At 53.4% G+C, this 27,870-nt stretch overlaps 2 protein-coding genes across 8 annotated transcripts in view; one reads left to right on the top strand and one right to left on the bottom strand.

The window, feature by feature from the left end:
• Positions 1–16,163: 16,163 nt before the first annotated feature.
• The window catches only part of MAPK7 (mitogen-activated protein kinase 7), a 33,015-nt gene continuing 21,308 nt past the window's right edge, over positions 16,164–27,870 (top strand). The window contains exons 1-7 of one of the 6 annotated variants that reach the window (XM_012472092.2): positions 16,164–16,195; positions 16,684–16,920; positions 17,555–17,720; positions 18,379–19,457; positions 19,552–20,237; positions 20,583–20,716; positions 20,824–21,066. In XM_012472092.2, coding sequence (XP_012327515.1) covers positions 16,689–16,920; positions 17,555–17,720; positions 18,379–19,457; positions 19,552–20,237; positions 20,583–20,716; positions 20,824–20,977 — 2,451 coding nt within the window. In that variant the 5' untranslated portion in view covers positions 16,164–16,195; positions 16,684–16,688 and the 3' untranslated portion in view covers positions 20,978–21,066. Of the gene's footprint in view, positions 16,196–16,279; positions 16,424–16,683; positions 16,921–17,554; positions 17,721–17,756; positions 18,272–18,378; positions 19,458–19,551; positions 20,238–20,582; positions 20,717–20,823; positions 21,291–27,870 lie in introns of those variants that run through there. The other 5 variants (XM_064378255.1, XM_012472090.2, XM_064378254.1 and 2 more) reach the window with 5 other exon arrangements.
• On the bottom strand, positions 21,175–24,934 carry MFAP4 (microfibril associated protein 4). Of its 2 annotated transcripts, none has more exons than XM_012472097.2 (6): positions 24,863–24,934; positions 24,491–24,569; positions 24,041–24,195; positions 23,075–23,171; positions 22,817–22,999; positions 21,175–22,435 (listed from the first exon to the last, which is right to left on the bottom strand). In XM_012472097.2, the coding sequence occupies exons 1-6, from the start codon at positions 24,866–24,868 to the stop codon at positions 22,188–22,190; spliced, it is 768 nt and encodes a 255-aa protein (XP_012327520.1). In that variant the 5' UTR covers positions 24,869–24,934; the 3' UTR covers positions 21,175–22,187. The 2 variants fall into 2 exon arrangements, with proteins under 2 accessions (XP_012327520.1, XP_012327519.1); XM_012472096.2 differs by having other exon boundaries at positions 24,755–24,903.

Genomic DNA, 27,870 nt, shown 5'->3' on the forward strand with positions numbered 1-27,870 from the left:
TCGGAAAAAGCCAGCCCTACCGCGCGACTCAATTGCATCGCAGGGAGTGCGTGTTCACTCTGACTCTGCCCAGCTCCCCACGAAGCGCGGAGGCGGAAGAGAGCTGAGTCCTGGGGAGCAGCGCCCCTGATTCACGTCAGCGGCACGCCGAGTGTTAAAAATACCTTCAGCCACGAGATGTCGCTGTGGCCCCACCGCTTGGATGCGGAGGGAGGCGCTGCGGAGCGCGGGCGGCGTGACCATAGCTGCCCAGGTTAACGCTGGAAGAGGCTCCCCACCTGGGGTCAAGCAAGGTCCAAACAGGTGAAGGGGATGCCCCCTTGTGGCTTGGAGACCCTCACCCTCGAAAAAGTTTATTAAACAAACTTGGGAGGGACCTCAAGAATTCTTACATCCAAGTCATCGCTCTTCAGTGCGAAGCTGGGGAAACGGAGGCCTGCAGTGGGCGGCGCCTGGCACCCCGGTCAGCCAGCGCTCAGGGGAGTTGCTAGCCAGAATCGACGAATCTCAAGACCGCATTCAAATGTCAATTACCCCCTGGACGCCCCGAGTAGGTCACAGCCTCCATGAACACGTGGATCCGGTTCTCTTAAAGCCTACATGGTTTGTGTTTGCGCATTTATTCCGGTCATAATTCGGCCTAGTGCTTGCCTCCCTCACTGGTCTTGTATCTTTTTGGCCTGTCACATAGTAAGCACTTGGTAACTACTAACTTCTTGAATAAATGAGTAATTGAAGACATCTCCATTTTACGGAGGAGGAAACAGATTCAGATGGGAAAGGCAGGTAAATAGCTAAGTCAGGATTCGAACCCAGGCAGGACTCCAGAGGCTAACAACCTTCACTGCCTCTGTCTTATCCTGGGCCAGTCCCAAGAGCATCTGTTGGCAGAGGTGTCAAATGAGACGTTGGAGACCTTATCTCGGATCCAGGAAAAGAAGTAATTCACAGATGTGTAGGCTCCCAGGAGGCAAGGCTCCAAGCAGGGACTCCAGGTCATCACACCCTGCAGCAGCTAGCTGCCAGCTTGGGAGCAGACTAGGGGGGTCCCATCAGCCACCTGCATGAGGGAGAAAAGGAGCAGTCTCAGCCCAGCCCGCACCCACTGAACCACCCCGTGCCTGGTGAGCAAAGATATTTGATCAGGGGAGGCGGGCAGTGGGTAACCAGGTTCACACATCTGACAAGACCAGCTCGGGGAGGGAGTGGGAGGACTGGGGGCCCAAGTGCTGCACCCAGAGCCCAAGACAGGGCCCATTTCCCCTCTTGGAGGGGGGGGTCATACTCCCTTCCTCCACCCTTCTGTCCATCCCTTTCTAGTGAAAGTGCTTTCTCCCACACAGCCTATCAGTCTCACCCAATTCTTTCCTCCCTTTGGCCTTTGAGGCTCAGTATTACACAAAAGTTAGTTTTCAGCAAAATGCTTGTAATTATTGAGTAACTGAGGGCTCCCAGTAGTTTAAGACCTGGCTATACCAAAGGCTGCCCCACATTCCATAGGACATAACGAGGGAGTCTCTCCAAGGGGTAGGAGGTTCTAGGGTGGCCTTCAGGGGTGCAAATAAGCCTGACCGCTGGTTGCTGGGGAATGGGAGACTCCAGGATAGGATGGGAGGATGACCAGGCCTAACTTTAACAAGTCTAGTGGCATTAGAAGGGACTTCGGAAGAGGGGGTCTCAGGGGCTTGCATAGGGCCTGCTGGAATCCTTACCACCAGTTCAGGGGGCCCAGTGGAGAGCCTGGTGCACTGGAAGCCGTTGGACAGGTTGTCCTTCAGGTCCAGACAGTCAGGTTGGGGGAGAAAGTCATCTCTGCAGATGCTGATGTGCAGTGGTCTCAGCAGGACACTCTGCAGCACAGGGTGGGGCAGACCCTCAGCCTGACTGGCATCCAGCAGGCCTGCACCAGCCCAGCCATGCTGGTTGTTACCATATATTGCCAAGCTTCTCTGCCTGTGCCAAGTCTCCCTGCCCCCGGATGCCTTCCTGGGCTCTGTCCTCCTTGACGTTCCGCACTCCCGTGTCACTCTTAGGACAACTCTGTCCTCTGGTACACTCCCACACAGCTCCCTCAGGGAAGCTTCCAGTGCACTGGGCAGGTGGGGCTGTCAGTCACTGGGCAGCGGTGGGGCTGGAAGCCAGCTCCAGAAGACCAGGTGTCAGCGCCAGCCCTCTCACCTGCATGCCCGTGGCCATAGTGCAGCCGGGCAGCTGGCTAGAGCCCCTGCAGGGTCCCAAGCTCCACCCTGGCCACCTGCCTCCCCAAGTCTCTCAACCATCCCAGGCTTCTGCTCCGACCTTTACTGAAATCAGGTTCAAACCCCTGGGCCCAGCAGAGCTGTCTCAGGAAGAGGAAACAGTGGGATTGGGCGGCCAGAGGGACAGGCTGCACAGCGCTGGTGAGCGACGGAGGCCTTGCCAGTCATGCCAGGGCCAGGCCACCAAACCCAGAGCCCTCAGGCCCTGCTGAGGACAAGAGTAGCTCGCCATGGAGACTTGATCTCACAAGAGTCCGTCTGCAGTAGACCTGGACTCAAGGTCACACTGAAGTGGGACCAAGGTCAGTTGTGGAGGGAGGAGACAAGGGGGAGGTGGAGAGGGTGGAGGGGCCACCCTCCGGGAGCTCCTCCTCACCACCCCTCCTGGCCATGCAACCTGTCAATGCAGTTGGCACCTGTGAGCACCCACTCTTCAGAGATGAGAGCCCCCTGACAGCAGTACCAGGTGTCCAGGAAGATGCTGGCCTGCCAAAGCCATTTGTCTAGGCCCTTCTTGCTGGAGGCCTCAGCCGGCCTGGGCCCTGCACCTTAGGGGATTGAGGCTTCAGCTCAGCTCCAGGTCCCAGAGCCTTGCAGGTCTACCATGTGTCCAGCCCCTGTGACCTCTGCAGCCCAGCTTCCAGCCCTCGCCCCTCCAGCTCGAAATGGGACTGCCTGCAGTGGAGTCCGATGTGACTGCAGAAAAGTCCCTTAACCTCTTGGAGTCCCAGTTTCCTCATCACACCCAGAGGGTTGTTGTGAGGATTAAATGTGATAATATATGTCAAAGTTCCACACATTTGTAGCTATTCTCTCTCTCTCTTTTTTTTTAATTAAAAAATGTGCCAGGTGTGGTGGCTCATGCCTGTAATCCCAGCACTTTGGGAGGCTGAGGTGGGCCAATCACCTGAGGTCGGGAGTTAGAGACCTGCGTGGAGCTCCTCCCTGCAGGCTGAAGACTGAGACCCTTGCTGCCTGTTGCCTTCTCTGTGCTGGCCCCAAGTTCCTGTTGCTTAAACCCAGGGTGGGTTACTGGTTTTAAGAGAACTGGGACCCTGACCCTGGCCTTCCAGGAATGGCAGCCCCCCTTCCCCTCTATTCCCCAGGTCCCTTACCCACAGCTCTTTACCAAACAGCAGCAGCAGTGGCCACATCTGCAGAGCAGGCCTGGACCTTGTCCCCAGCTGGGTTTGGCCTCCACCCTGTCGGCCAAGGAGATCTAACCTCTCCAGTGCCCCTCCCTACCGCCCCCATAAGGCACATGTCACTGGGCGAAGGGGAAGTAGAGGAAGCTGCCCGGCAGGCCTGACCTGAGACTCAGGGTGGGCAGCTGAGGAGGTGCACACTAGGGGCAGGCGTCCTGCATACAGACTCGTCGCTGGGGTCTGCAGATCCTCCTCCCCGGAGCCCATCCTGGCTACTGGGGCAAGAGACTTCTCAGAATCCTGCTCTGCCTCCTGTCTCAGGTAAGAGGCAGACAGGGCGGCCGGCTGAGACCAACAGTCGCAATGATAATCCCACGCGCCCTCTCTTTACACCCCACGAAGTTCTGAGCACCCATGGTTCTGGGCTCCTCACAGTGACTCTGCAGACCAGTGCTCCTAGCCCCCTTTTACAGATGGGGAAGTCAAGACTCAGAGACAAACCGACTTCCCAAGATCACAGTGAGTTGGAAACAGAGTTGGGATTTGAACCAGGGTCCCTGTAACTCCAAGTCCCCGAATCATTCCTCTTAAAGGCCTTACAGGTTTTTTTCTTCTGTCTTTGACTCTTGGCTCTTCAGTGGAGGGACCACATTTGGAATGCCTGTTGTGTGGAATGCCTGGCACAGGCCAAGCTCGGCTGAATTTCATAAATGGTGCCAAGTCAGTACCCTTTGTGGCCTGTCCCTGATGATTCCTTGGGCCCTACCTCACCCTTCCCCTCTTCCTTGAAGCACTGTATGGCTTCAGTCCTATGGTGAGCAGGTCTTTGCAAACCAGAAGCTACAGGGGCTGAGAGGTCGAAGAAAGAGGCAGACAAATCCGGTTTCTCAGAAAGAAGTATTTTTTTGTTTGTTTGTTTTGAGGTGGAGTTTTGCTCTTTGTTACCCAAGCTGGAGTGCAGTGGCATGATCTCGGCTCACTGCAACCTCCACCTCCTGGGTTCAAGCAATTCCCCTGCCTCAGCCTCCCGAGTAGCTGGGATTACAGGCGCCCGCTACCATGCCCAGCTAATTTTTGTATTTTCAGAAGAGACGGGGTTTCACCATGTTGACCAGGCTGGTCTTGAACTCTTGCTGACTTAAGGCGATCCACCCGCCTCGGCCTCCCAAAGTGCTGGGATCACAGGCGTGAGCCACCGCGCCCAGCAGAAAGAAACACTTAATAGAGGAATACAAACAGAAGCCATGTCTCAGGTGGTCACAAGACAGGTAGATTTCTGCACAGTTACCCCCAGAGCCATGGCATGTACACCACAGGGAAAGGGCATGCGTGCTTCAGAAGGGATGCCAGGGTCAGTCAGTGAAGTAGAAATCTTAGAGGCTTTTCTGGAACTGGGTCAATCAGAAGTCAGCATGGTGGATTTGCCTCTGAGATGGAGCCGCTTTAGCCTCTGCACCTGCACACGACATTCTTAACAATGTTGTGTGTTTATTTTTTGAGGGGAAGTTCACATAACCTAAAATCAACCACTGTTTATGTGTACAATTCAGGGGCGTTCTGTATATCACCTTGTCTTTGCAAATGCTGTTCCTTTGTGCTAGAAAGTCCTTCCTACCCTTTCTTCCTGGAAGCTTGCTGAACTTCAAGAGCCAGATAAATGCCCCTTCCTCCGGAATGTCTTCTTTCCTGATCCCCGACTTAGTCTAGGGGCTCTCTCTGGCCTTCCTCAGCCCCTCGGTCACAGCCCCTCCACACTAGTGGTCTGACTTGGTCTCCCCAAACTCCCGGCATATGCGGTGGACGGTGGGTGCACTGGGATCATTCACTAAAGGCTTGTTGAATGACTGCATGAGTGGAGGTCTTTGGGGAGCACTCTGCGGGGGCCCTGGGGCCTTGTAGGTGGAGCTGGGCCCTCGGGTTCCGGAAACAGGGAGGGCCTAGAGTCTGAGACGGGGAGAGATGACTCGGATCCAGTCTTCTGCAGCATAACAGAATCACCCGGTCTGGGTCTGAGGCAGAGCCCAGGGTGAGATGCAGGGCCCCGGGTTTCCATCTTCAGTTTTTCCCCAACTTGCAGTGTGAGCTCAGGCCAGTCATTGCCATATTCTGGGCCTCAAGATCTTCATTAATGAGAAGAGGGCATTGCCTGGACTATCTCACTCTCCCGTTAAGTCATTTGAAGGGCTGCAGGAATCCCTGGCCTCTAAAACCCTGACTCAGGGGTTAGGGAATGTCCCCTTTACCTCTGACGCTCACAGGAGAAAGTGCTTGGAGCAGCTTCTTCTAGGAGTTAGCCAGCAGACAGAGTTGAGTTCCAACCCAAACTACCCCTCTCACTGGCTGTGTGACCTTGGGCTGTTTGCTTAACCTCTCTGAGTCTTGGCTTCTGGGAAAACGAGGATCATAAGGTCCCTATTAGTAGGGCTCAGTCAGCAGCGGTCTCCACAGTGAAGATGATGACATGATTCAAGCCCAGTTTACTTGCGGACAGATGAATTGAATTGCTGGCCAAATTCTGAAAAACACTGTAGGTCTTTAAAAATCTTTCATTTTGGGGCCAGGCACAGTGGCTCACGCCTGTAATCCTAGCATTTTGAGGGGCCGGGGCAGGAGGATCATTTGAGCCCAGGAGTTCAAGACCAGCCTGGGCAAATAGCAAGACCCTGTCTCTAAGAAAAATAAAAGAGGCCGGGCGTGGTGGCTCGTGCCTGTAATCCCAGCACTTTGGGAGGCTGAGGTGGGAGGATCACGAGGTCAAGAGATTGAAACCATCCTGGCCAACATGGTGAAACCCCGTCTCTACTAAAAAATTCAAAAGTTAGCTGGGTGTGGTGGTGCATGCCTGTAGTCCCAGTTACTTGGGAGGCTGAGGCAGAAGAATTGCTTGAACCCAGGAGGCAGAGGTTGCAGCGAGTCGAGATCATGCCACTGCACTCCAGCCTGGCACCTGGCGACAGAGTGAGACTCTGTCTCAAAAACAAACAAACAAAACAAAAAACCCACACACAAACCCAGAACCATGAGTTCTGTTTTTTACATTAGATGTAGCTGAGTCTAAGCCCCTCTGACAGTTCTAGGATGCTTGTTTCCAAGAGCCACATTTTCCCCCTCTGAGAAGTAGTGGAGTGGATGACATTCCTTTTTTGTTTTTGACAAGTCCTATGAAGAAAAAACATGAAGCCCGGCAAAGGGCTAGCCAGGGATGGGGGCGCGTATAGGATTATCCTAGACAAGCAATTCTCCTCTCATGAGAAGACACTGGAGCAAAATCCAGAAAGAAGTGAAGGGTTGAGTCATGCACAGATCTGGGGGTGTGCACATCCAGGCAAAGAGCACAGTCAGTGCAAAGGCCCCGGGTGGAGGGAGGTGCAGTCTGGAGCCTGCCTGCACTGAGACAACTGTGCACCGCTTCCCAACCCCGCGTTCGGCAGTGTCATGCTGGTAGCTTGCAGTCAGCCATGGAAAGTATATTGACGCCAAGGGAATTGGCCAGTGCTACAATCAGGGCTTTACTTTTTTATATTTTGTTTTTTCTTAGAAAATGGGAACATGCCACTTTACCAGCACATCACTGTGGGGATGAGATGAGGTCAGAGAACGTGCAAGGCCCTGATCACCCAGGGCCTGAGTGGCTGGAGGTGAAGTGACTTGGGTTTTCACAGGATCCCTCTGTGTGGGTGTGGGGGGAAGATGAGAGGCCGCAGTGCAGGCAGATGTGGTCATCCAGGTGGGTTTGCCAGACTTAGCAAACAAAAATGCAGGATGCATGCATTACTTGGGACACACATAACTGAAGAATTATTTGAGACTGGGTATGGTGGCTCATTCCTGTAATCCTAGCACTTTGGGAGGCTGAGGTGGGTGGATCATGAGGTCAGGAGTTCAAGACCAGCCTGGCTAACATGTGAAACCCCGTCTCTAGTAAAAATACAAAAATTAGCTGGGTGTGGTGGCACACACCTGTAGTCTCAGCTACTCGGGAGGCTGAGGCAGGAGAATCGCTTGAACTAGGAGGTGGAGGTTGCAGTGAGCCGAGATTGTGCCACTGCACTCCAGCCTTGTGACAGCGAGAGACTCCATTTCAAAATAAATAAATAAATAAAAGAATTATTTGTTGTTTTTCTGAAATTCCAATTTAAAACACTGGGTATCCTGTATTTTACCTGGCAACCCAGGTGGCAGGTGGGAGAAGATGGAGAGTCACGATTGCTTCTGGAAGACTCGCTGCGTGATTCTGCCCACCCCATGGCCTGTTCCTCCTATATGTTCAGAGCAGGATCCCTACCTACTGCCCCACCAAACATGGCCCACACCCCAACTCATTCTGGACCACGCCCGCCCCTCAGTCATTTCCTACAGGCTTTTCCTGTAGATTGAGGGAGAAACTGGGCAGGGAGCACATTACCGATGGGTGAAAGGATGATCTCACAGGAAACCAGACAAGCTGGAGTTGTCGCCACACCCTGGACTCAGAGAGCTCGGGCACTTCACTGACAGCCACCTCCCGCCTCCCTTCCATTCTTTATGGGCAGAGCCTTGCAAGCCTCGGTGATGAGCTTTATTCTATGAAATATGGCAGCTGCTGCAGGAGAACAATTTGATTTGGTTTTTGAAAGATTGCTCTGGCTACTGTGCAGAGTGGATTCTCAGGGTGCCCACGGGGGACACATCTCAGGACAACTGGGTATTGGATCTGGAGCTCAGTGAGAACAACCCGCCAGGGAGAAGGCCTGAGCTGAGCCTGGAGATGCCACCATTCCAGAGCACAGCGGAGGGCCAGGAGGAGGGGCACGTGGCCATGTGGCTGACATCTCGATGACATGTGCTGTGTGTGTCCCTCACAGACTTGGGATCTTTCTGGCAGGCAAACGCAGGCCTTGGGGAATGTTCTGGGATGGGCGATGTCAGCCTCAGTGTGTTTGCTCAGCTGCTGGGCTCTCTTGGGACCACAGAGGACTGCAGCACCAATGGTGGAACTCCAGGCATGGTGACAGGACGTGACCAGCTTCCCCGACCCAGGTCTGTGGTCAGCCTGGCTGTGCTGAATGGTGGAAGCAGAAGTGAGGCCCGGAGAGGTGTCTGGAGCCATCTGGCCATGAGGTCAGCCACCCACCCAGGCCTTTGGAAGCCATGGGCAGCCACTTCCCAGATGCGGCTTCCTGCCCTTTCCTCCACCAAAACCACACTCAACTCATAGGAGGGCCTCAGGGGTGGTCCCTTTCCCAAGGGGAGGGCTGCAGGCAAATGCCACACTGGGCTGAGCCAAGGCAGGGGTCAAGGCTGGAGGCCTGGATGTCTACATGCTGTGGGCAGGTCAGCCACAACAAAGCCCACCCTACCCATCAAGTCCCACTGCTTTGGCGCCTTCGCCTCTCTGGGTGAATCCTGCCCGCCCCCGAGCCCCTGCATGTGAGGCACTTTCAGGCAGTCATCATCCCTCCGATATTCCTGACACAGGGAGAGGAAGGCAGCTGGCCCCGGCCACTCTGTGTGCTGAGGCAGAGTGAACAGGCAGCAGCCCTGGAGGGATAGAGGAGAGTGTGTATGTGTGTCCTGCGTGCTGATTTGTCTTTGAGTGTGCAAGTCCCTGTGTGTGTCCCTGAGGTGTATGGCCCAGTAGCTGGTGTGTACCTGTGCCCTGTGTGTGTGCTTGTGCAAATCTGTGTGTTTATGCAAATCTGTGTGTGTCAATGTAAACATGTTCCTAGGAGTGTTGTCTGTGTGTGAATGTGTGTGTATAGGTGCCTGGAACCAGTTATGATTGAGACCAACACCCCACTTTCAGCATTGGGGAGATTCCTTCCTGCATGACAGGGGAACAGATCACTACTTCCATTATGCAGAGGAGAGACGGAAGCTCAGAGAGGGCTGAGGCTTGCCTAAGGTCACCAGCCGATGGGATTACAATTCAATCCTTACCTCTATGGTGGCTTCTGAGGGCTCATGGGAGTCCTTGGTCCCAAACTCTCCTCCCCAACCTGTTCCATTGGTGCCTGGAATATCCCTGCTGGGAAGAGGCAGTGTCCTTGGCAGCTTCATCTGTTAAACTGGCCTCCCTTCATGAGACAGGGACAGGCCATCCTTCCCAAGACCACCCTGGCAGGTAGATGGCGCCTGGAGCAGGAGGCCTGCCAAGGCAGGCAGGGAAGGGGGAGGGGCAGGGTTCCTGCAGAAAGACAACTGCCTGCCCTTGAGAGCTGCAGGAGAGGCTGGTGCAGACGCGGCTGTGGGCTGTGGTTTGGCCACTTGGGCTTCAACCTGGATGCCCCAGCCATGCACTTGCTGACTGGATTACTCGTGGCTGCTGGCACTAATCAGAGAGCTGTGTGTGTGTGTAAAGAATGAGAACCCAGGCTGGGCGCGGTGGCTCACATCTGCAATCCCAGCACTTTGGGAGGCCAAGACGGGCAGATCACAACGTCAGGAGATCCAGACCATCCTGGCCAACATGGTGAAATGGTCTCTTCTAAAAATTAAAAAAAATTAGCTGGGTGTGGTGGCATGTGCCTGTAATCCCAGCTACTCTGGAGGCTGAGGCAGGAGAATCACTTGAACCTGGAACCTGGAAGATGGAGGTTGCAGTTAGCCGAGATCGCACCACTACACTCCAGCCTGGCAACAGAGCATGACTCCGTCTCAAAATAAAATAAAAAAGAATGAAAACCTGGTGCAGGGAGTCCTACAAGCAGAGGCCCCTCCCCAATGCTGAGCCCATTTTGTCACCTGTAACCAGGGATAATGATGCATCACCTGAGTTTCCCTTGGAGAAAGATGAAGATGGAAATGTTTACACACTGAAGATGCTGCTGGAACACCGCAGGGCTGGGCGGAGTGGGGGCAGCGTTAACAAGGGTGGCTGCTGCAGCGCCAGTGAAGGGCTGGACCCTGTGTCAGGTGCGCCTGCAGATGTAATTCCTCAAGTCCACAAAACAATGCAACCAGGTGGGTCTGAACATCCCCACTTTACAGATGAGGAGCTTGAGGTCAGGGATGTCAGTCTTGGCTACCTCCATGGCCTTGGGGCCCTGCATGGCCTCACCCCTGCCTAACTTTCTAGTCCCCATGTCTCTGTGTGACCCCCTCCCTCCTGCCACTTCCCTCTGGCCTTCTTGTGGCCCTCAGATATGTCACACTCTCACCAGCATCAGCTCTGTGTCCTTTGCCCACACTGTCCCTCTGCTGCCACATGCTCATCCGTTAGGTCCTGACTTACATGTCACTCCCAGGATCCCTTCCTGACTTCCCGTGCCGGGCAAAGGGCCAATTCTTAGCTCCTCAGGGCTGGCCTCCCATTTCGGTGCCCATCACAGATTTCCCTCACCAGCGAGGGCTGGGACTTGTGCATGTGGCTATGACCCCAGCACACAACACAGACTAGAAAGGATGCCTACCTACCGCCCTGCCTTGTGATGGAGCTGGATTCAAACCCAGGTGTTTCTGAAACCAAAGTGTGGCTTCGTAAAGCTTAGCAGCATGGGATTGGAGGGGAGGAAATAACAGCAGAGCGGCTCCCCTCTCAGACAATCAGGTTTCAAGACTCAGGTTTCCTGTGGGGAAATGGCCCTCATCCATACATGGTCTTAGGAGTTTGGCTGAGCCGCACTCCCTGCCTCACTTCCAGAGGTGGACAGGTGATTCAGGTCTGGCCAATCAGCATACCCACCTCCCCCATGCTGAGCCTGTCCAATGGGAAGCTGCCCTGGAACCCATGCTGGGGACTGACAGAAAAGGATGTCCACTGCCGTGATGGGCGTCCCTGAATGAGGGTAAGGTTCTGCGGCTCAGGAAGGTCTCCAGGACTTGGATTAGAAATAATAATTTCTATGTTACAGATGACTGAAAACCTCAAAGTACATCAGCACCCCCAGCCTCTTGTTCCTCATTCCTCATGTTGGTGACGTCCCCATTGCCTACTAGAAAAGGACACCATCACACCTCCTGCATTTACTTCTTTATATACCTCTTTGTTAACTTTTACTTTGAGACACAGTCTCACTCTGTCACCCAGGCTGGAGTGCAGTGGTGTGATCTTGGTTCACTGCGGCCTCCACCTCCTGGGTTCAAGTGATTCTCCTGCCTCAGCCTCCTGGATAGTTGGGATTACAGGCGCCTGCCAACACGCCCGGCTAATTTTTGCATTTTTAGTAGAGACAGGGTTTCACCATGTCGGTCAGGCTGGTCTCGAACTCCTAACCTCAGGTGATCCACTCGCCTCGGCCTCCCAAAGTGCTGGGATTACAGGCGTGAGCCACCACGCCCAACCCCACAAACCTCTTTTAATCAAGGCATGTTCTGCCTTCAGGTACACCCTCCGTGATGTCTGCTAGAAATATCTTTCAGGAAGGCAGCTCTGAAGGGCATTTGCCTACTCAAAAATCCTAGGTAGACACTTGTATTAGTTCAGAGGCTTTCGGTAACCTAACCCAGAAATCTTGAACTCAAGTGCCCACAGTGGTCACGCAGGAAACGTGAGCCAAGTGAGTGGAATATCTGTATATAACACACGGGATTGTCTTTCTTCCCCCAGAGAGATATACTTGGTCTCTCTTTCTTTTCTTAAAATGCATGTCATCTCAGCCTCTTTTGTTTTCCTGCTTTTAATAAGATGTAGAAAACAGTTGTGAAAATGCAGTGATAAGTGGCATATGACTTTCGGCCTGTGCTGGGGAGGCTGCTAGGCAGTGGCAGGGACTGCGGTGAATAGAGAGCACATGCTCTTTCAGTGGCGGGGTCACAGCTCGATCGCTATGTAGAAATGCTGATCTGATGTTGACAGATCTGATTTTCCAAAAGAAAGCAAAAATCAGGATTCTTATGGTATATCTCCCCGTTTTTGACAAGCAAATAATTCCAGGCTTTTAAAAAGCACCATGTGAGTCATTCTCTCACACTGCTGGTAGGTGTCTAAATTGGTGTAATCGCTAAGGATAGAAATTTGACATTAGCTACTAAAATTATATGAACAATACTCTTTAACTTGACACTCCCACTTCTGGTATTCTTTCTGCATATATTCTTGCTGTGTGCAAAATGATGCGTTCGAGAAAATGTATTGCAGCATTGTTTGCGATAGTGAAAAAACTGAACTAATCTAAATGTCTTCCTAGGGGGTCTTGGTTAAATAGATTACATTTGTAAAGGTATATTATGCAGCTATAAAAATGAGTGATTTTTTTAAAGATATGACAATAGCACAAGTGACAAAAGAAAAAACAGATAACTGAACTTCATCAAAATTAAAAAGTTCTGTGCAACAGAGGAGGTTATCAAGAAAGTGAAAAGACAACCTAAAAAATGGAAGTAAATATCTGTAAATCATCTGATAAGGTAATACCTGTAAATACCTGTAAATCATCTGATAAGGGACTTATATTCAGAATATATAAAGAACTCTGACAGCTCAACATTAAAAAGTGAAGTAACCCACTTAAAAATGGACAAAGGGCTGAGTGAGGTGGCTCATGCTTGTAATCCCAGCACTTTGGGATGCCAACGTGGGCAGATCACTTGAGCTGCGGAGTTCAAGACTAGCCTGGCCAACATAGTGAGACCCTGTCTCTACTAAAAATACAAAAATTAGCTGGGTGCAGTGGTGTGCGCCTGTAGTCCCAACTACTTGGGAGGCTGAGGCAGGAGAATCACTTGAGCCTGGGAGGCAGAGGTTGCAGTGAGCCAAGATCCTCTAGGCTGGAGTGAAACCCTGTCTCCATAAAAAAAAAAAAAAAAAAAAAATAGACAAAGGATTTGAATAGACATTGAACAGACATTTCCCCAAAGGAGACAAATGGCCAATAAGCCCTGAAAACATGCTTAACCTCCTTAGTCATTAGGGAAATGCAAATCAAAACTACCATGACATATCACTTCACACCCAGAAGGATGGCTATAATTTAAAAAAAAAAAAAAAATTATAGCCATACTTGGGAGGCCGAGGCAGGCGGATCACTTGAGGTCAGGAGTTTGAGACCAGCCTGGCCAACATGGTGAAACCCTATCTCTACTAAAAATACAGAAATTAGCTGGCTGTGGTGGCAGGCACTTGTAATCCCAACTACTCGGGAAGCTGAGGCAGAAAAATTGCTTGAACCTGGGGAGTGGATGTTGCAGTGAGCTGAGATTGCACCAATGCACTCCATAGAGCAAGACTCAGTCTGAAAAAAAAAAAAAGAAAAGAACAAAGAAAATAAGTGTTGATGAGGATGTGGAGAAATCAGAACTCTTAAATACTGCTGGTGAGTTTGTAAAATGGTGCAGCTGCTGGAGAAAACAGCTTGGCACTTTCTCAAGAACTTTATAGTTTACCGTGTGACCCAGCAATCCCACTCTGAAGAGAACTGAAAACATATGTCCACATAAAAACTGGTACACAAATGTTCTCAGAAGCATTATTCATAATAGCCAAAAAGTGAAAACAATCCAAATGTTCATAACTGATGGATGGATAAACAAAATACGGTATATCCAAACAATGGAATATATTTGGGCATAAAAATGGCTAAAATGACAACATGGACTTTATGCTAAGTGAAATAAGCCAAACACAAAAGACTACACAGTGTGTGATTCAATTAGTATAGAGTGTCCATAATAGGCAAGTCCATAGAGACAGAAAGTAGTTCAGTGGTTGCAAGGGCTCGGGTGAAAGAGGAATGAGGAGTGACTGTTAATGGGCGTAAACCAAAAATAAAATACGAACGCCCTTTGCAACTATCTGAATGGACTCCTTCCTTGGCCAGCGCACCCTAAAATTTAACCTGAAAGACCGGTTCAGGCCACGATGGGAGGTGGGAGTTGGACACACCTCATTACACCCTCCAACATTACCATCAACACAGACCTTAAGTCTCATAGGAAACATTTGTCTATTCTCTCCACAGCCTGCTACTTGGAGGCTTCAACTGCATAATAAAACCAAGGTCTCTTGGCTGGGTAGAGTGGCTCATGCCTGTAATCCCAGCACTTTGGGAGGCCAAGGCCAGCGGATCACCTGAGGTCAGGAGTTCAAGACCAGCTTGGCCAACAAGGTGAAACCCCGTCTCTACTAAATTAGCCAGTGTGGTGGCGCATGCCCGTAATCCTAGCTACTTGGGAGGCTTGAGGCAGAAGAATCGCTTGAACCCAGGAGGTAGAGGTTGCAGTGAGCCAAGATGGCCCCACTGCACTCCAGCCTGGGTAACAAAGCGAGAATCCCTCTCAAAAAAAAAGAAAAAGAAAAAAGAAAAAAAATCTTAGGTCTCCACAACCCCATATTATAACCCAGATATTCCTTTCTATAGGTAATAACTCTAATGGTATCCTTAAATCTACCTGTGACTTGGAAGTCCCTTCCCTTCGAGTTGTCCAGCCCTTCCAGAATAGACATTGAACAGCCATTTCCCCAAAGGAGACAAATGGCCAATAAGCTCATAAAATCAACGTCAATCTTGCACGTATTGATTTGTGTATTATGTCTTCCTAAAATGTATAAAGGCGAGCTGTGCCCCGACCACCTTGGGCACATGAGACTATGTGACCACCATGTCCTTAACTTTGGCAAAATAAACTTTCTAAATTGATTTTAGACTTGCCTCAGATACTTTTTGGTTTACATAGGATTCTTGTAGGGGCGATGATGTTTTATAAACCACTCTACCTAAAATTAGGTAGTGATGATGGCTGCTCAACTGTGAATACAGCAAAAAATACTGAATTGTACACTATAAAAGGGTTTTATGGTACGTGGTTAAAAGTTGTTTAAAAGTGAGGGACCCCTCCAATTATTAGTATGGAACGATCAACAGGAAAAGCGTATAATATGCTACATTTTGTACACGAAAGGGGAGGTGGGTATGAATATTTGTATTGCTTTTTTCTAGAAACTGCCTAGGAAGTGAAACCAAGATTCCTCACTTCTTTTCAGTCCTACTTCAAGCTCTTTAGAAAACCTTTCCTCTCAGTTCACACTATCCACCAAGTCCATCTTTCCCCTCTCCCCCGCGTCCCCCGGCACTAAGCCTTAGAGGAGTGGTGCTCGATACACATTTGCTACACAAGTGAGGGAATCAACTATCGGATTCTGGGGTGGGTCGGGGCAGCTGGGTTCCAGCGTGGACTCCGCCGACTCGAGGCTCCGCAGAGGGACAGAGGCTGCGCGGCCGTCTCGGTTAACTCCGAGGCAACCCAAAGCACAGAAATCACCAGACCAACAAACGAACAGAGGAAACACGCCTGGAGGCCAGGAAAGCACGAGGCGTCGTCCAACTCGGCCGGAAGCTGCGGAGAGGTTCAGCCACCGGAAGTCAGCGGACGTTTCGGTCGGACGCTCTAGAATCCCGGAGGACCGGGATCTCTGTGGTTGGCCGTGACGGGCCCCCTCTACGGGGGATGATACATTCTCAGAGCTCCTCGGACCGAGAAAATGGTGGGCACAATTCCCTGGGCGGTGGGGACTGATAAGGGAAGGTGGACCCCAAAGAGGGTGACTTCGGGAGCCAGTAGCCAAGGTAACAGTGCCAGTCCCGGGCATCTCAGGCTTTCAGAGAGACCGGCCGTTCCCAATGCTCACGAGACTAGCGGTGATTGGCCGGACGAGGTCGAGCGCTAGATGGGGACGCGCGCGTTACGTGCTGGGGCGTTCCTTCCATTCACTTGGCGCCCGGCTGCCAGTGCGCATGCGTCTGAAGGCAGTGCCGGGCGGGGAACACACCCTGAGAAGTGCCCGGCACTCTTTGGGCGGCTCCCGCCGGCGAGCTGGACAGCGGCGCACGCCAGGCGTGGCTTCCTCGGCCGGTGGGCTCGGATTGGACGCAGCAGGTAGAAGGGACAGGACCCTCCGCAGAAGTAGCTCAGCGATTGGCCAGGAGCTAGAGGGAGCGTGGTCTTGGGAGGCGGGGCGGAGGAGGACGGGCAGGGCAGCTTTCGACGCTGAGGTGGTGGCGGTGGCCCTTGAACAAGTAAGCTAGCCACCGTCGGGGACCCCCGCGCTGGGGACGGGAGGCCGGAGAGCCTCGGGACCTCTGAAAGTCCTGAGGAGGCGCGGGGGTGAGTGCGGCCCCGAGGAAACCCAGGTGCCCCGCCCCTCCCTTTCTTCCTGGCCCGCGCCTCGCGTCCCCCTCCCCTAATCCTGGCGAGGCCCCGGCTCTGGCCTCCGACCCCCGTGGTCTGCCCCGAACCAGGCGCGCGCTTCCGGCTCCCGTCGGTTTAGGGAACTGGGAAGTTCCCTGGTCCTGCTCCCCCAGCCCGCAGAGGGGACACTGAGGCCCACGGGAGGCGGGCCCCTCCTCACCCGCGTCTCCACACAGACACCATGGCCGAGCCCCTGAAGGAGGAAGACGGCGAGGACGGCTCTGCGGAGCCCCCCGGGCCCGTGAAGGCCGAACCCGCCCACACTGCTGCCTCTGTAGCGGCCAAGAACCTGGCACTGCTTAAAGCCCGCTCCTTCGATGTGACCTTTGACGTGGGCGACGAGTACGAGATCATCGAGACCATAGGCAACGGGGCCTACGGAGTGGTGTCCTCCGCTCGCCGCCGCCTCACCGGTGAGCTTCCTGAGCCGTCGACCCCCAGATGTGGCCGCGTTGCAGGGAGTGGGAAACCGGCCCGTCCCAGACAGCCGGGAAGGAAAGCGGGGTGCGAGTTCTGGCTGCAATCAACACACACTGACTAGGGCCCTCCGTGTGCCAGCCTCCGGGGAGACTCGATTCTCCGAAACCCTGGCCTGGTGGTTTTGCCATCCTGCCCACCTACTGCCTCCTTAGAAAGATGACAGTCCCAGTTAGACCAGAATGGAGAGCCAGTCCTTTGTGTCTAAAAGAGAAATGTGTTCTGGAGCCAGACACTGGCACAAGGAACCGTTGGTGGGTTGGGTGAGATCTGAGATGGAGAGGGTGTAGGCATCAGAGGCTGGACTCCACCACTGGGCAGCTGCGCAGCCTCCAGCAAGTTACTAAGCCAGGTTGACCTATTGGGACCTGCCCCATAGGGAAGTTGTGAAGGTAACGTTTAATAATGTAGGTAACCTGCTTAGCACAGGGCTTGGCACGTGGTATGTACCCAGTACTTGGTAGCTGTTGTTAATTTGTATCCTAAAAGGGAGGTGTTGATAGGGGCTGGGTTCGACTCTGCAGTTTCTCCAAGGTACCCTCTGGTATGTCCCTGTTCCCTGCTCCTCAGGCCAACAGGTGGCCATCAAGAAGATCCCTAATGCTTTCGATGTGGTGACCAATGCTAAGCGGACCCTCAGGGAGCTGAAGATCCTCAAACACTTCAAGCATGACAACATCATCGCCATCAAGGACATCCTGAGGCCCACTGTGCCCTACGGTGAATTCAAATCTGTGTAAGAAGCGGGATGGGAGAGGGAGCCAGACTTGGGACCTTTTCTGAAGGCTGCAGCCATATTGCTGACGTTCTGGAAAGGCAGCTGAGCCTAATGTGAAGCAGGCGGGAAAATTCCCGCAGTTCTAGGACCATTCCCCTTTAGAGTGTTGCCAGGGACAACTTATTCCTTAAGAGTACAGATGATTTTTCAATTTTATAGAATCTTAGTGTATAGGATGGCAAATGTAGGACATTCCTACCATGACCACACCCTCCTATTCCCATAGCTGACTTCACTAATCAATCACAGAACACTTTCCTACAGACAGTGGACAAGCCTGGTCAGTTTTCATCATAGTTCTTCAAGCTGCCACTACCAAACAATGGAGATAGCCCCAAAAGGAAACCTATTGGCCAGCCCTGGTGTAGTCCGACCCCATCTTTTATCTGATGGGGAAACTAGGTCTGGAGACAAAAGTGATTTAACCAAGTTCATGGAAAAGTCGTAGAGAATCTAAAACGTGATGCTCTTCCTCCATACCATGCCGTCAGCCCCCACGGGGTCCCAGGGTAAGGCTGTTACCTGTCTGGAATCGGAAGGGTATGGTGAGGATGGGGCTTGTCCCTGGAGTGTGGTCAGGCCAACCCATGCTTCTCTCCCTTCCTTCCCCTTCCAGCTATGTGGTCCTGGACCTGATGGAGAGCGACCTGCACCAGATCATCCACTCCTCACAGCCCCTCACTCTGGAACACGTGCGGTACTTCCTGTACCAACTGCTGCGGGGCTTGAAGTACATGCACTCGGCTCAGGTCATCCACCGTGACCTCAAGCCCTCCAACCTATTGGTGAATGAGAACTGTGAGCTCAAGATTGGTGACTTTGGTATGGCTCGTGGCCTGTGCACCTCACCCGCTGAACATCAGTACTTTATGACTGAGTATGTGGCCACTCGCTGGTACCGTGCCCCCGAGCTCATGCTCTCTTTGCATGAGTACACACAGGCTATTGACATCTGGTCTGTGGGCTGCATCTTTGGTGAGATGCTAGCCCGGCGCCAGCTCTTCCCAGGCAAAAACTACGTACACCAGCTACAGCTCATCATGATGGTTCTGGGTACCCCATCACCAGCTGTGATTCAGGCTGTGGGGGCTGAGAGGGTACGGGCCTATATCCAGAGCTTGCCACCACGCCAGCCTGTGCCCTGGGAGACGGTGTACCCAGGTGCCGACCGCCAGGCCCTATCACTGCTGGGTCGCATGTTGCGTTTTGAGCCCAGCGCCCGCATCTCAGCAGCTGCTGCCCTTCGCCACCCCTTCCTGGCCAAGTACCATGACCCTGATGATGAGCCTGACTGTGCCCCACCCTTTGACTTTGCCTTTGACCGAGAAGCCCTCACTCGGGAGCGCATTAAGGAGGCCATTGTGGCCGAGATTGAGGACTTCCATGCAAGGCGCGAGGGCATCCGCCAACAGATCCGCTTCCAGCCTTCTCTACAGCCTGTGGCTAGTGAGCCTGGCTGTCCAGATGTTGAGATGCCTAGCCCCTGGGCTCCCAGTGGGGACTGTGCCATGGAGTCTCCCCCACCAGCCCTGCCAGTGTGCCCCGGCCCTACACCTGACACCATTGATCTGACCCTGCAGCCACCTGCAATAGTCAGTGAGCCTGCCCCACCGAAGAAAGAGGGTGCCATCTCAGACAACACTAAGGCTGCTCTCAAAGCTGCGCTGCTCAAGTCCTTGCGGAGCCGGCTCAGAGGTGCCTTGTGGGTAGGTCGGGTGGGCAGAGGGGAAACTTGGACTTGGACAAGGCTTCAGGCTTTTACCTCCTTCCTTGCCCAACTTCCCGGCAGATGGCCCCAGTGCACCCCTGGAGGCTCCTGAGCCTCGGAAGCCAGTGACAGCCCAGGAGCGCCAGCGGGAGCGGGAGGAGAAGCGGCGGCGGCGGCAAGAGCGAGCCAAGGAGCGGGAGAAACGGCGGCAGGAGCGAGAGCGAAAGGAACGGGGGGCTGGAGCCTCTGTGGGCCCTTCCACTGACCCCCTGGCTGGACTAGTACTCAGTGACAATGACCGAAGCCTGTTGGAACGCTGGACTCGAATGGCCCGGCCCCCAGCCCCAGCCCCAGCCCCCACCTCTGTGCCAACCCCTGCCCCAGCACCAACGCCAACCCCAGCCCAGCCTACCAGCCCTCCCCCTGGCCCTGTAGCCCTGCCCACTGGCCCCCAACCACAACCTGCAGGCTCCACCTCAGGCCCTGTACCCCAGCCTGCCTGCCCACCCCTTGGCCCTGCACCCCACCCCACTGGCCCTCCTAGACCTATCCCTGTCCCTGCATCACTCCAGGTTGCCACTTCTACCAGCCTCCTGGCTCCCCAGTCACTTGTGCTGCCCCCTGGGTTGCCTGGCTCCAGCACCCCAGGAGTTTTGCCTTACTTCCCATCTGGCCTGCCACCTCCAGATGCGGGGGGAGCCCCTCAGTCTTCCGTGTCAGAGTCACCTGATGTCAACCTTGTGACCCAGCAGCTATCTAAGTCACAGGTGAGAGGGAGGCCCAGGCCATGGAGACACCTGGATCTGGGCCAAAGGAAAATGGGTTCAGGAAGTGGTCCTTATTCCACAAAAACTGAGCAGCAGATGGGGCTTTATCCCTGAATATGTCTTCTGGCTCACAGAAGGAGCATAATGCCAATGAAAATGTTGTTAGGAGACAAGTTAGATATGGCCTGGAAAGTGCCTGGCCCGGAGATGGGCCTAGCCAGCACACACTGACTGCTGAGACTGGTGTTAGCACTCCTAGGTATCCAGGCAGAGTAGTCAGCAGCACTGGGACAGGGTGCCCTGCAGACTCAGTCTGCCTGCATTGTAACCTATCATTCCTTGCAGGTGGAGGACCCCCTGCCCCCTGTGTTCTCAGGCACACCAAAGGGCAGTGGGGCTGGCTACGGTGTTGGCTTTGACCTGGAGGAATTTTTAAACCAGTCTTTCGACATGGGCTTGGCTGATGGGCCACAGGATGGGTAAGGTGGCTGGACTGAGCTCCTAGAATGGGGCTGTGGGTAGAGGTTCCTGATTGGTGAGGCTCCAGCCTAGGCTAATAGCACCACTCCCATCCCTTCCCCTGCAGCCAGGCAGATTCAGCCTCACTCTCAGCCTCCCTGCTTGCTGACTGGCTCGAAGGCCATGGTATGAACCCTGCCGATATTGAGTCCCTGCAGCGTGAGATCCAGATGGACTCCCCAATGCTACTGGCTGACCTGCCTGACCTCCAGGACCCCTGAGGCCCACAGCCTGTGCCTTGCTGCTACAGTGGACCTAGTTCCAGGATCCATGGGAGCATTCTCAGAGGCTTAAGCCCTGGACCCAGCAGGTGAGGCTCAGCTTGGATTATTCTGCAGGTTCATCTCAGATCCACCTTTCAGCCTTAAGCAGCCACCTGAGCCACCACCGAGCCATGACAGGATCGGGAGATCCCGACTCCCCCTGAACAATCCTTTTCAGTATTATATTTTTATTATTATTATGTTGTTATTACACCGTCTTTTTGCCATCAAAATGAGGCCTGTGAAATACAAGGTTCCCTTCTGCGCCTGACGCCAGGTGTAGTTTTTGGAGTTTGGGGTAAGACACCATCAGTAGGGGAGCAAGGAGGAGCCAGGTGCCTACATTTCGGGGGCTAAGCAAATATGTTTGTGTGCACGAAGCCAGTTCATTCAGGTTCTGAAGGTTTATTGAGCCCTTCAGTCCCTACCGACTCCCAACCCTGCAGAGATTGTTCTCTGCCTACTCATGTTGCTAAACCTCAACCCCCAGAGGGTGTGGAGAAGGCCTCATATGTATGCCTACCTTGGCTGTGACTGTTTCAGGGTGGTATGCAGTAGCTGTGGCCTTGGCATAGAGCTTCAGGGGCTGGGATGGACCATCAGGGGAAGCTGAGTATGATAGTGAGGTGGGCTGGGGGTCCACAGTGCTCACCACAGGGGAGTAAGTTGGTGGGAGGGAGGCTGAAGATGGGACATGGTTTAAGAGCAGCCAGAGGACTGCTGGGTTGTGGCCTGGAATGCACCGTGGGCCCTGTTCACTCTGCACCGCTCACCTAGCACACTGTGGTGGCCCAGACGGGTCCACAGTGAGGAAGAAGGGCAAGATGGAACACCAAGACCTGCAGCTGGGAGGGCAGCTCCTGGCTGTCAGCTGTTGGGACAGGGTGGAGGCAACTCAGTGTTGTGGAGCCCATCCAGGTCCAGGCTAGAACCATGTGCCGCTTGGAAAAGGCCTGGGGAGCTGCTGGCAGCATAACTTCAGGTGCAGGGGAGCTGGACCTGGCTTAGGAATGGACGCCCTGGGTGTGTGACAGGGATGAGGCATGGCTGAGAGCCACAAGGTCCCCTGTAAGGAGTTGGTGCTCAGGAAGCAGCAGAAGCATGCATCAGGGGCAGCAGAGGGAGCACTCATGGAGCCCATGGGTATACAGGGGAGGGGTCCAGCCCCTCAGGCCCGGCGGATTTTCATCTCGGTGCGCTTGAGAGAGTAGTAGAAGCCTTTCCACTGGGCCCAGTTGATGCCATTGGCATAAGACAGGTGGGAGCCACCTAGGTAGAAGCCATTGAGGTTGGCAAAGTGGCAGCTGCGGAACCAGAAGGCTCCTGAGGAGAGAGCTGCACAGTTCTGCACAAAGAGGTCCTGGTCCCGGTCAAAGGTAGAGAACTTCTGGCCACTGTGGTAGGACAGGGAGTCACCTGGAAGAGGGGAGACGGGATGGGGCTGCTGAGGGAGGGAACTGAGCCCCGAGCTGGCCAGGAGAGGGTGACAGTGACGACTGTGAGAGACATCACGTGACAGCCTGGCGGGTTAGGGGCACCCTCCCTGAGCCAGATGTTGGGTAGATGTGCTTCTGCAATGAAGAGAAACAGCTGTTCCGCCAGAGTTGCCTGGAGCAGGGCCAGGATGGCGGCTCCCCAGGGCTGAGGCCCAAGCTGGTTTGAGCTGGTTTGGAGCCAGCTGCGGCCCTTCCAGAGGGTTTGAAGGAGGGGCTTGAAGGTGGTTGGGGCTAACTGGGCAGAGCCAGCCCTGCCTTCGTTCCCCTCACAGCCCCTCCTAAAGCTGACAGGAGGGTATACCTGCCCCGCCGTCCTCAAAGCCTGCCACATAGAGGGTGTAGCCGTCCTCCTCTGCGCTGACTGCGTTTGGGGAGATGGAGAAGTCAGCGTACTTGGCATAGGCCGTGTTGTTCTCAAAGTCCTCCAAGTCCACTCGCAGCTCGTACTTCTGCTTCAGCGTCAGGAGGTGCATGTTCTGCAGCCCTGGGGAGGAGGGGCAGCTACTAACAAGGATCTGGCCCTGGAGCAGCCCCTCAGCCCACCTGGTCCCCGCCTTACCCAGCCAGTACTCTCCGTCGGCACGGCCGAAGCCCAGCTTGTAGTCATTCCAGCCCCGGAAGAAACTCACTGAGCCATTGAATCTCTTCTGGAAAACCTGGAGCAGAGAAGATGAGACTGGACCATCAAGGGTCCCGTGGGTAGGGTTCTGATCCTGCCCTGCCCACCTCAAGCATGGACCCTGTGATGCTGTGGCCAGTTTGTTAAAGGATTGAGTTGCGGGGGTGGGTAGTGGGAATGGGGTTGCTAAAATAAGGCCCACATTGGCATCGGGCCCCAATGGAGCAGCTGCCAGCACCCACCTGGGCTCTTCATAACCGGTTTCATATAGAGGCAGGAAAGGCTAACAGGAAAGTGTTCTGGAGTTCGAGTGCCTAGCTGTGGCAAGTTACTTCACCTGTCTGGGCTTTAGTTCTCACTAAATGCACCGTGGTAGAACAGGTAGTCACCTGCTTCCCAGGATTATTGTGAGGGTTATATGCATTAACCTACCTCAGCCGGGCACGATGGTTCACACCTGTTATCCCAGCACTTTGGGAGGCCGAGGCAGGTGGATCACCTGAGGTCAGGAGTTCAAGGCCAGTCTGGCCAACATGGTGAAACCCCATCTCTACTAAAAATACAAAAATTAGCTGGGCTTGGTGGTGCATGCCTGTAATTCCAGCTACTTGGGAGGCTAAGGCAGGAGAATCGTTTGAACCTGGGAGGCAGAGGTGGCAGCAGTGAGCTGAGATCAAGCCACTGCACTCAAGCCTGGGCAACTGAGCGAGACTCCATCTCAAACAAAAACAAAAAACCTACCTCAGGCACTTAGAATTAAGTGTTGGCAGCTGCTTAGAAGCTGTGCTGTGGGTATAATTATCCCCATTTTAAAGATGAAGAAACTGAGGTTCACAGAGGTGAAGCCCAGGGTCACAGGGCTGGGATTAGAACCAGCTCTGACTTCTGTTCCCTCTTCCCACTCACCGTCCACTTCCCGCCCTCAGTGGTCATGTCACAGAAGACAGGCACAGGCACGCTGGGGCCTGAGGGGTAGATGAGATATACGCCATCTGACCGGTAGCCCTGGGCATAGATGTCATCACAGTCCAGGGGTTGCTGGAAGCAAGACCTCTCCAGAGCTGGGGGTGGGGACATAGGGACAGTGAGGAGAGTGGGACTAAGGCATCATTGACACCTCAACACCCCAAGGTTTGCCTCAATTCCTGGGGCTGGGGGACTTTGTCACAAGGAGTTACGGAAGATTTCTTCAAGGGGGATGAGCAATGCTCATGTCATCCATCTGCCCCATTTTGTGAAGGAGGAACCTGAATCCTGCAGAGCTGGGGCTCAGCCCTGACAGTCTGTTCTGACAGTCCAGCTTCTCCTCACCCAACCTGTGGGCCAGGCTACATCTATGAATGTGGGGCTGCTTACCATCTCCGCGGATCCCGGAGACCTGGGGGGCACACGGGGATGTGGAGAGAAGCAGCAGCAGCGGCAGGGCCAGGAGGGCCTGGCAATGGGCACATGGTCAGCGCAGCCCCTTCCCAGCCTCACAGACCCCCTGTTCTCTGCATTTGCTCCCACCATGTGTGCCCATGCTGCCCTTGCCTGAATCCCTCTCCTGCCCTTTGGTCCCTCTTTCCCCTCCCAAGTAATCCCACTCTCTGGGATAGGCTATATACCCTCATAGCTTACGAGTTTCAAGAGAACTCCTTGTGCCTTCATAGTCCCCTCTGGCCAAGGGCCTCTGGAGTGAGCTCAATCCTCCAATGCTATTGAGTCCCCCCACCCTGGGCCCCGTACCTTCATGCTGTCAGTTCTGCTCAGAGTGTCTGGGTGTCTGCAGCCCTAGACTGCAACCGCCCAGAGTTATGTGCTGGGCCCTCGCCAGCCGCCCCAGCCCCGCCCCCCTTCCCGTAGCTGCAGAACCCCCCTCTCCCCACCCCAGACAACCAGCATCAGCTTACACTATCAGGGGGCTGGGAGGTGGAGCTGGAGCCAGGGGACCACCTGTGTCTCATTAAGCCTGTCGGGCAAAGCACTGCAGACGTTAACTCCCTGCTGGCTCCACTGTTGCCTGGATCCCACTCCATCCACCACCCGCCCAGCTGGACCTGTGGGCCCCCTGGCACCCCCAGGCAGCCCCAGCCTGCCCCCTGCTTTCTGATCGGCCCCCCTGCAGATGTCTGCTTATTCTCTCCCCATCCTTCCCTGGTCTGTGTTTCATCAGCCATTGAGGGGGAGGGCTGAGGGAGAGTGGGGATGTCATATGCCTGACTTCTGAGGAGGGGAGGCCTGCTCTTGGTGAGCAGAAGGCTGAGGGGACAGCTTCAGAGCTCCTGATGTGGGAGCGTGGCTGGGGTTGGTGGGGGGACAGAGGCAGCAGTCTCCTGGCAGGCCTGGGACATTTCTGAGCCATGAGCACAAGACTGCTGGCGTCCAACTGCTTTGTCTGCCCCAGCTCAAGACAGGGCCCCTTTCCAGCTCCGCTCCGCAGCCCGCCCCCCCATCACTCTGGCCATCTCAGGCCTGCTCTTTTCCCCTCCCACAATTCCCTGGCCCATCTGTCTGGCTCACATACACCATGTATGGGACCTCTTTTGTTTCTCCTCACTCCACCCCTCCTTCCTTCTTCCAAACCCTTCACTTTGGCTCCCACACCTCCCAGACTCTACTTCATCTGAATCTGCCTGCTTCTGGGCTCTCTCCTCCCATCCTTGGCACACCACCAGGAGAGTTGTTCTAGATGGCCTCTCGGATTATGTCACCCTGCTTAAGCCTCATGGCTCCCTATTGTCTCAGGGCTGAGGCTAGGTTTTTCACCTTGGACATGAAAGGAATTTCAAGTCTGTCTCTGGCCTACCTTGAGGACCTTGTCCCTTATTGCTGTGACTCACAAACTACAGTGCAGCCACTCCAGACTTCTCACCCACTCCTTTGTGCTGTTCCGTGGTGCCCACGGATCTGCCTCCTTTTCTTGGCCATAAGGGCCAGTGAGCAGGGTCTGTCTCATTTCTGCATGCTTAGTGCCCACCACAGAGCCTGGCACAGAGTAGGCTTGATATGTACATGCACAGTTACTCGTGTATCTATATCTATAAATAGATATTAGAGTTGGGGCCTTGCTCTGTTGCCCAGGTGCAATCATAGCTCACTGCAGCCTCAAGCTCCTGGGCTCAAGTGATCTCCCACCTCAGCCTCCTGAGGAGCTAGGACTACAGGTATGCCACCACATCCAGCTAATTTTTAAATTTTTTGTAGAGATGGGGCATCTCCCTATGTTGCCCAGGCTGATGTTGAACTGGCCTCAAGTGACCCTCCCACCTTCATCTCCCAAGTAGCTAGGACTACAGAGCCACGACACCTGGCTCACAGATAACTTTTGAGTGCTGTGTGCTATAGGTTATGCTGGCTGCTGAGTATCCACAAGAAGTGGCAAGCACAGGTTTTGGACAGTGAATTGTAAATGTAATGTATGTTAAAAAAGGACATTTGTTGAATTGATGAACAGATGAAATATTCAAAGGCAAAGTGATGAGGCAGCTCTGGCTTAGTTCCCATCTGTCTCCACTCCTGAGTCAATAGATAAGCCCCTTGGAGAAGCCCCAGCTGGCCTCCTTGACTGGGTTCTGTGATTGCCTCTGTTCATAGTTGTGTCTTGTGCCAGGCTGCCTCAGTTCAAATCTAGGTCCTGTTGCCTGTTAGCTGGGTGACCTTGCACAAGTTACCTAGTCTCTCTGCCTTGGTTTCCTCCTCTGTAAAATGAGGATAGTCATAGTATCTACTTCATAGGGGTGTGGTAAGGATTAAGTAATCATATCAAGTTCCTAGAGCAGTGGCCACAATTGTCAACTATTTAGTAAATATTAGCTATCATCGTCATCATAAACATCATGATTCTCCTATGAATGGGTTGTCTTCAACACAGCTTGTATCCCTGCCTGTGGAGGAGACAGTTGGCTGACCCTCAATACTCATTCTTCCCTTAGTACTCAGTAGTAAGATCCTGATTTTTATCTGAACTCATTGTCCAGCCCTCTTGTAGCTAGGTGAGGTCACACATCTGAATTTTGGCCAATAAGATGCCAGCAGTTGTGTTGTAAAGGTAGGTGGCTTGTCCTTCTTCATCATGCTCTCTGTCCTGTGGGATGTGATGGCTGGAGCTTCAGCTGCCACCTTGGACAGTGGGGATGAGGCCTCATCTGGAAGGCAGAGGAGGACAGTTGGACACCTTTCATTTGCCTCCCACTTTTCTCTGTACTGCCCTGGGCCCCAGGCAAAGCCTCTCATGACTTTGTGGAGTGGGTTCAAAACCAGCCCTGGACTGCCCTCCACTATACCTTTTGTTACACAGGAGAGAAAGAAACTTCTATGTACTTTAAGTTTCTTTCTTTTTTTTTTTTCCTGTTACACACAGCTGAATCTAATCCTGATCTCTTCTTTCAGCAAATGCCAGCTAATTTTAACACAAGTCTATAAAAAGGAGTATAATGAAAAAAATCAGTCATCAAAACAAATAATAAAATGTATCCAAAGTCAAGTATTGAAGACTTCTGGAGAATACCACTAACGAACAAACATAGAAACTCCCCCTCCCCCTAAAAAAGAGAGAATGAGAGAATGAAGATATGAGGTATCAATTACATTTTGCCAACTAGTTTTTACTTTAAAAATTTAGTAATGTGGGTGTGTGCAGCAAAGCAGGCACTCTGTTCATCGGATGTGGCTGGAAATTAGTTTAACTTTTGTGGGAAAGAAATTTGGCAATAACATACCCAGAGTCGGTAATCCTTCAAAGATGTTGTCTAGAG

The sequence above is a fragment of the Aotus nancymaae genome, unplaced genomic scaffold (genome assembly GCF_030222135.1).
Source record: "Aotus nancymaae isolate 86718 unplaced genomic scaffold, 86718_ANA_hifiasm-v0.15.2.pri h1tg000018l, whole genome shotgun sequence".
NCBI lineage: Eukaryota > Metazoa > Chordata > Mammalia > Primates > Aotidae > Aotus > Aotus nancymaae.

Excerpts from the sequence above, each read along its gene's own strand:
- MFAP4 (XM_012472096.2), bottom strand. The coding sequence starts at position 24,784 with ATGAAGGCACAAGGAGTTCTCTTGAAACTC. Across the intron at positions 24,196-24,490 it reads CTCCGGGATCCGCGGAGATG|CTCTGGAGAGGTCTTGCTTC; the intron begins GTAAGCAGCCCC and ends CCCCACCCCCAG. Across the intron at positions 23,172-24,040 it reads CTGAGGGCGGGAAGTGGACG|GTTTTCCAGAAGAGATTCAA; the intron begins GTGAGTGGGAAG and ends TCTCTGCTCCAG.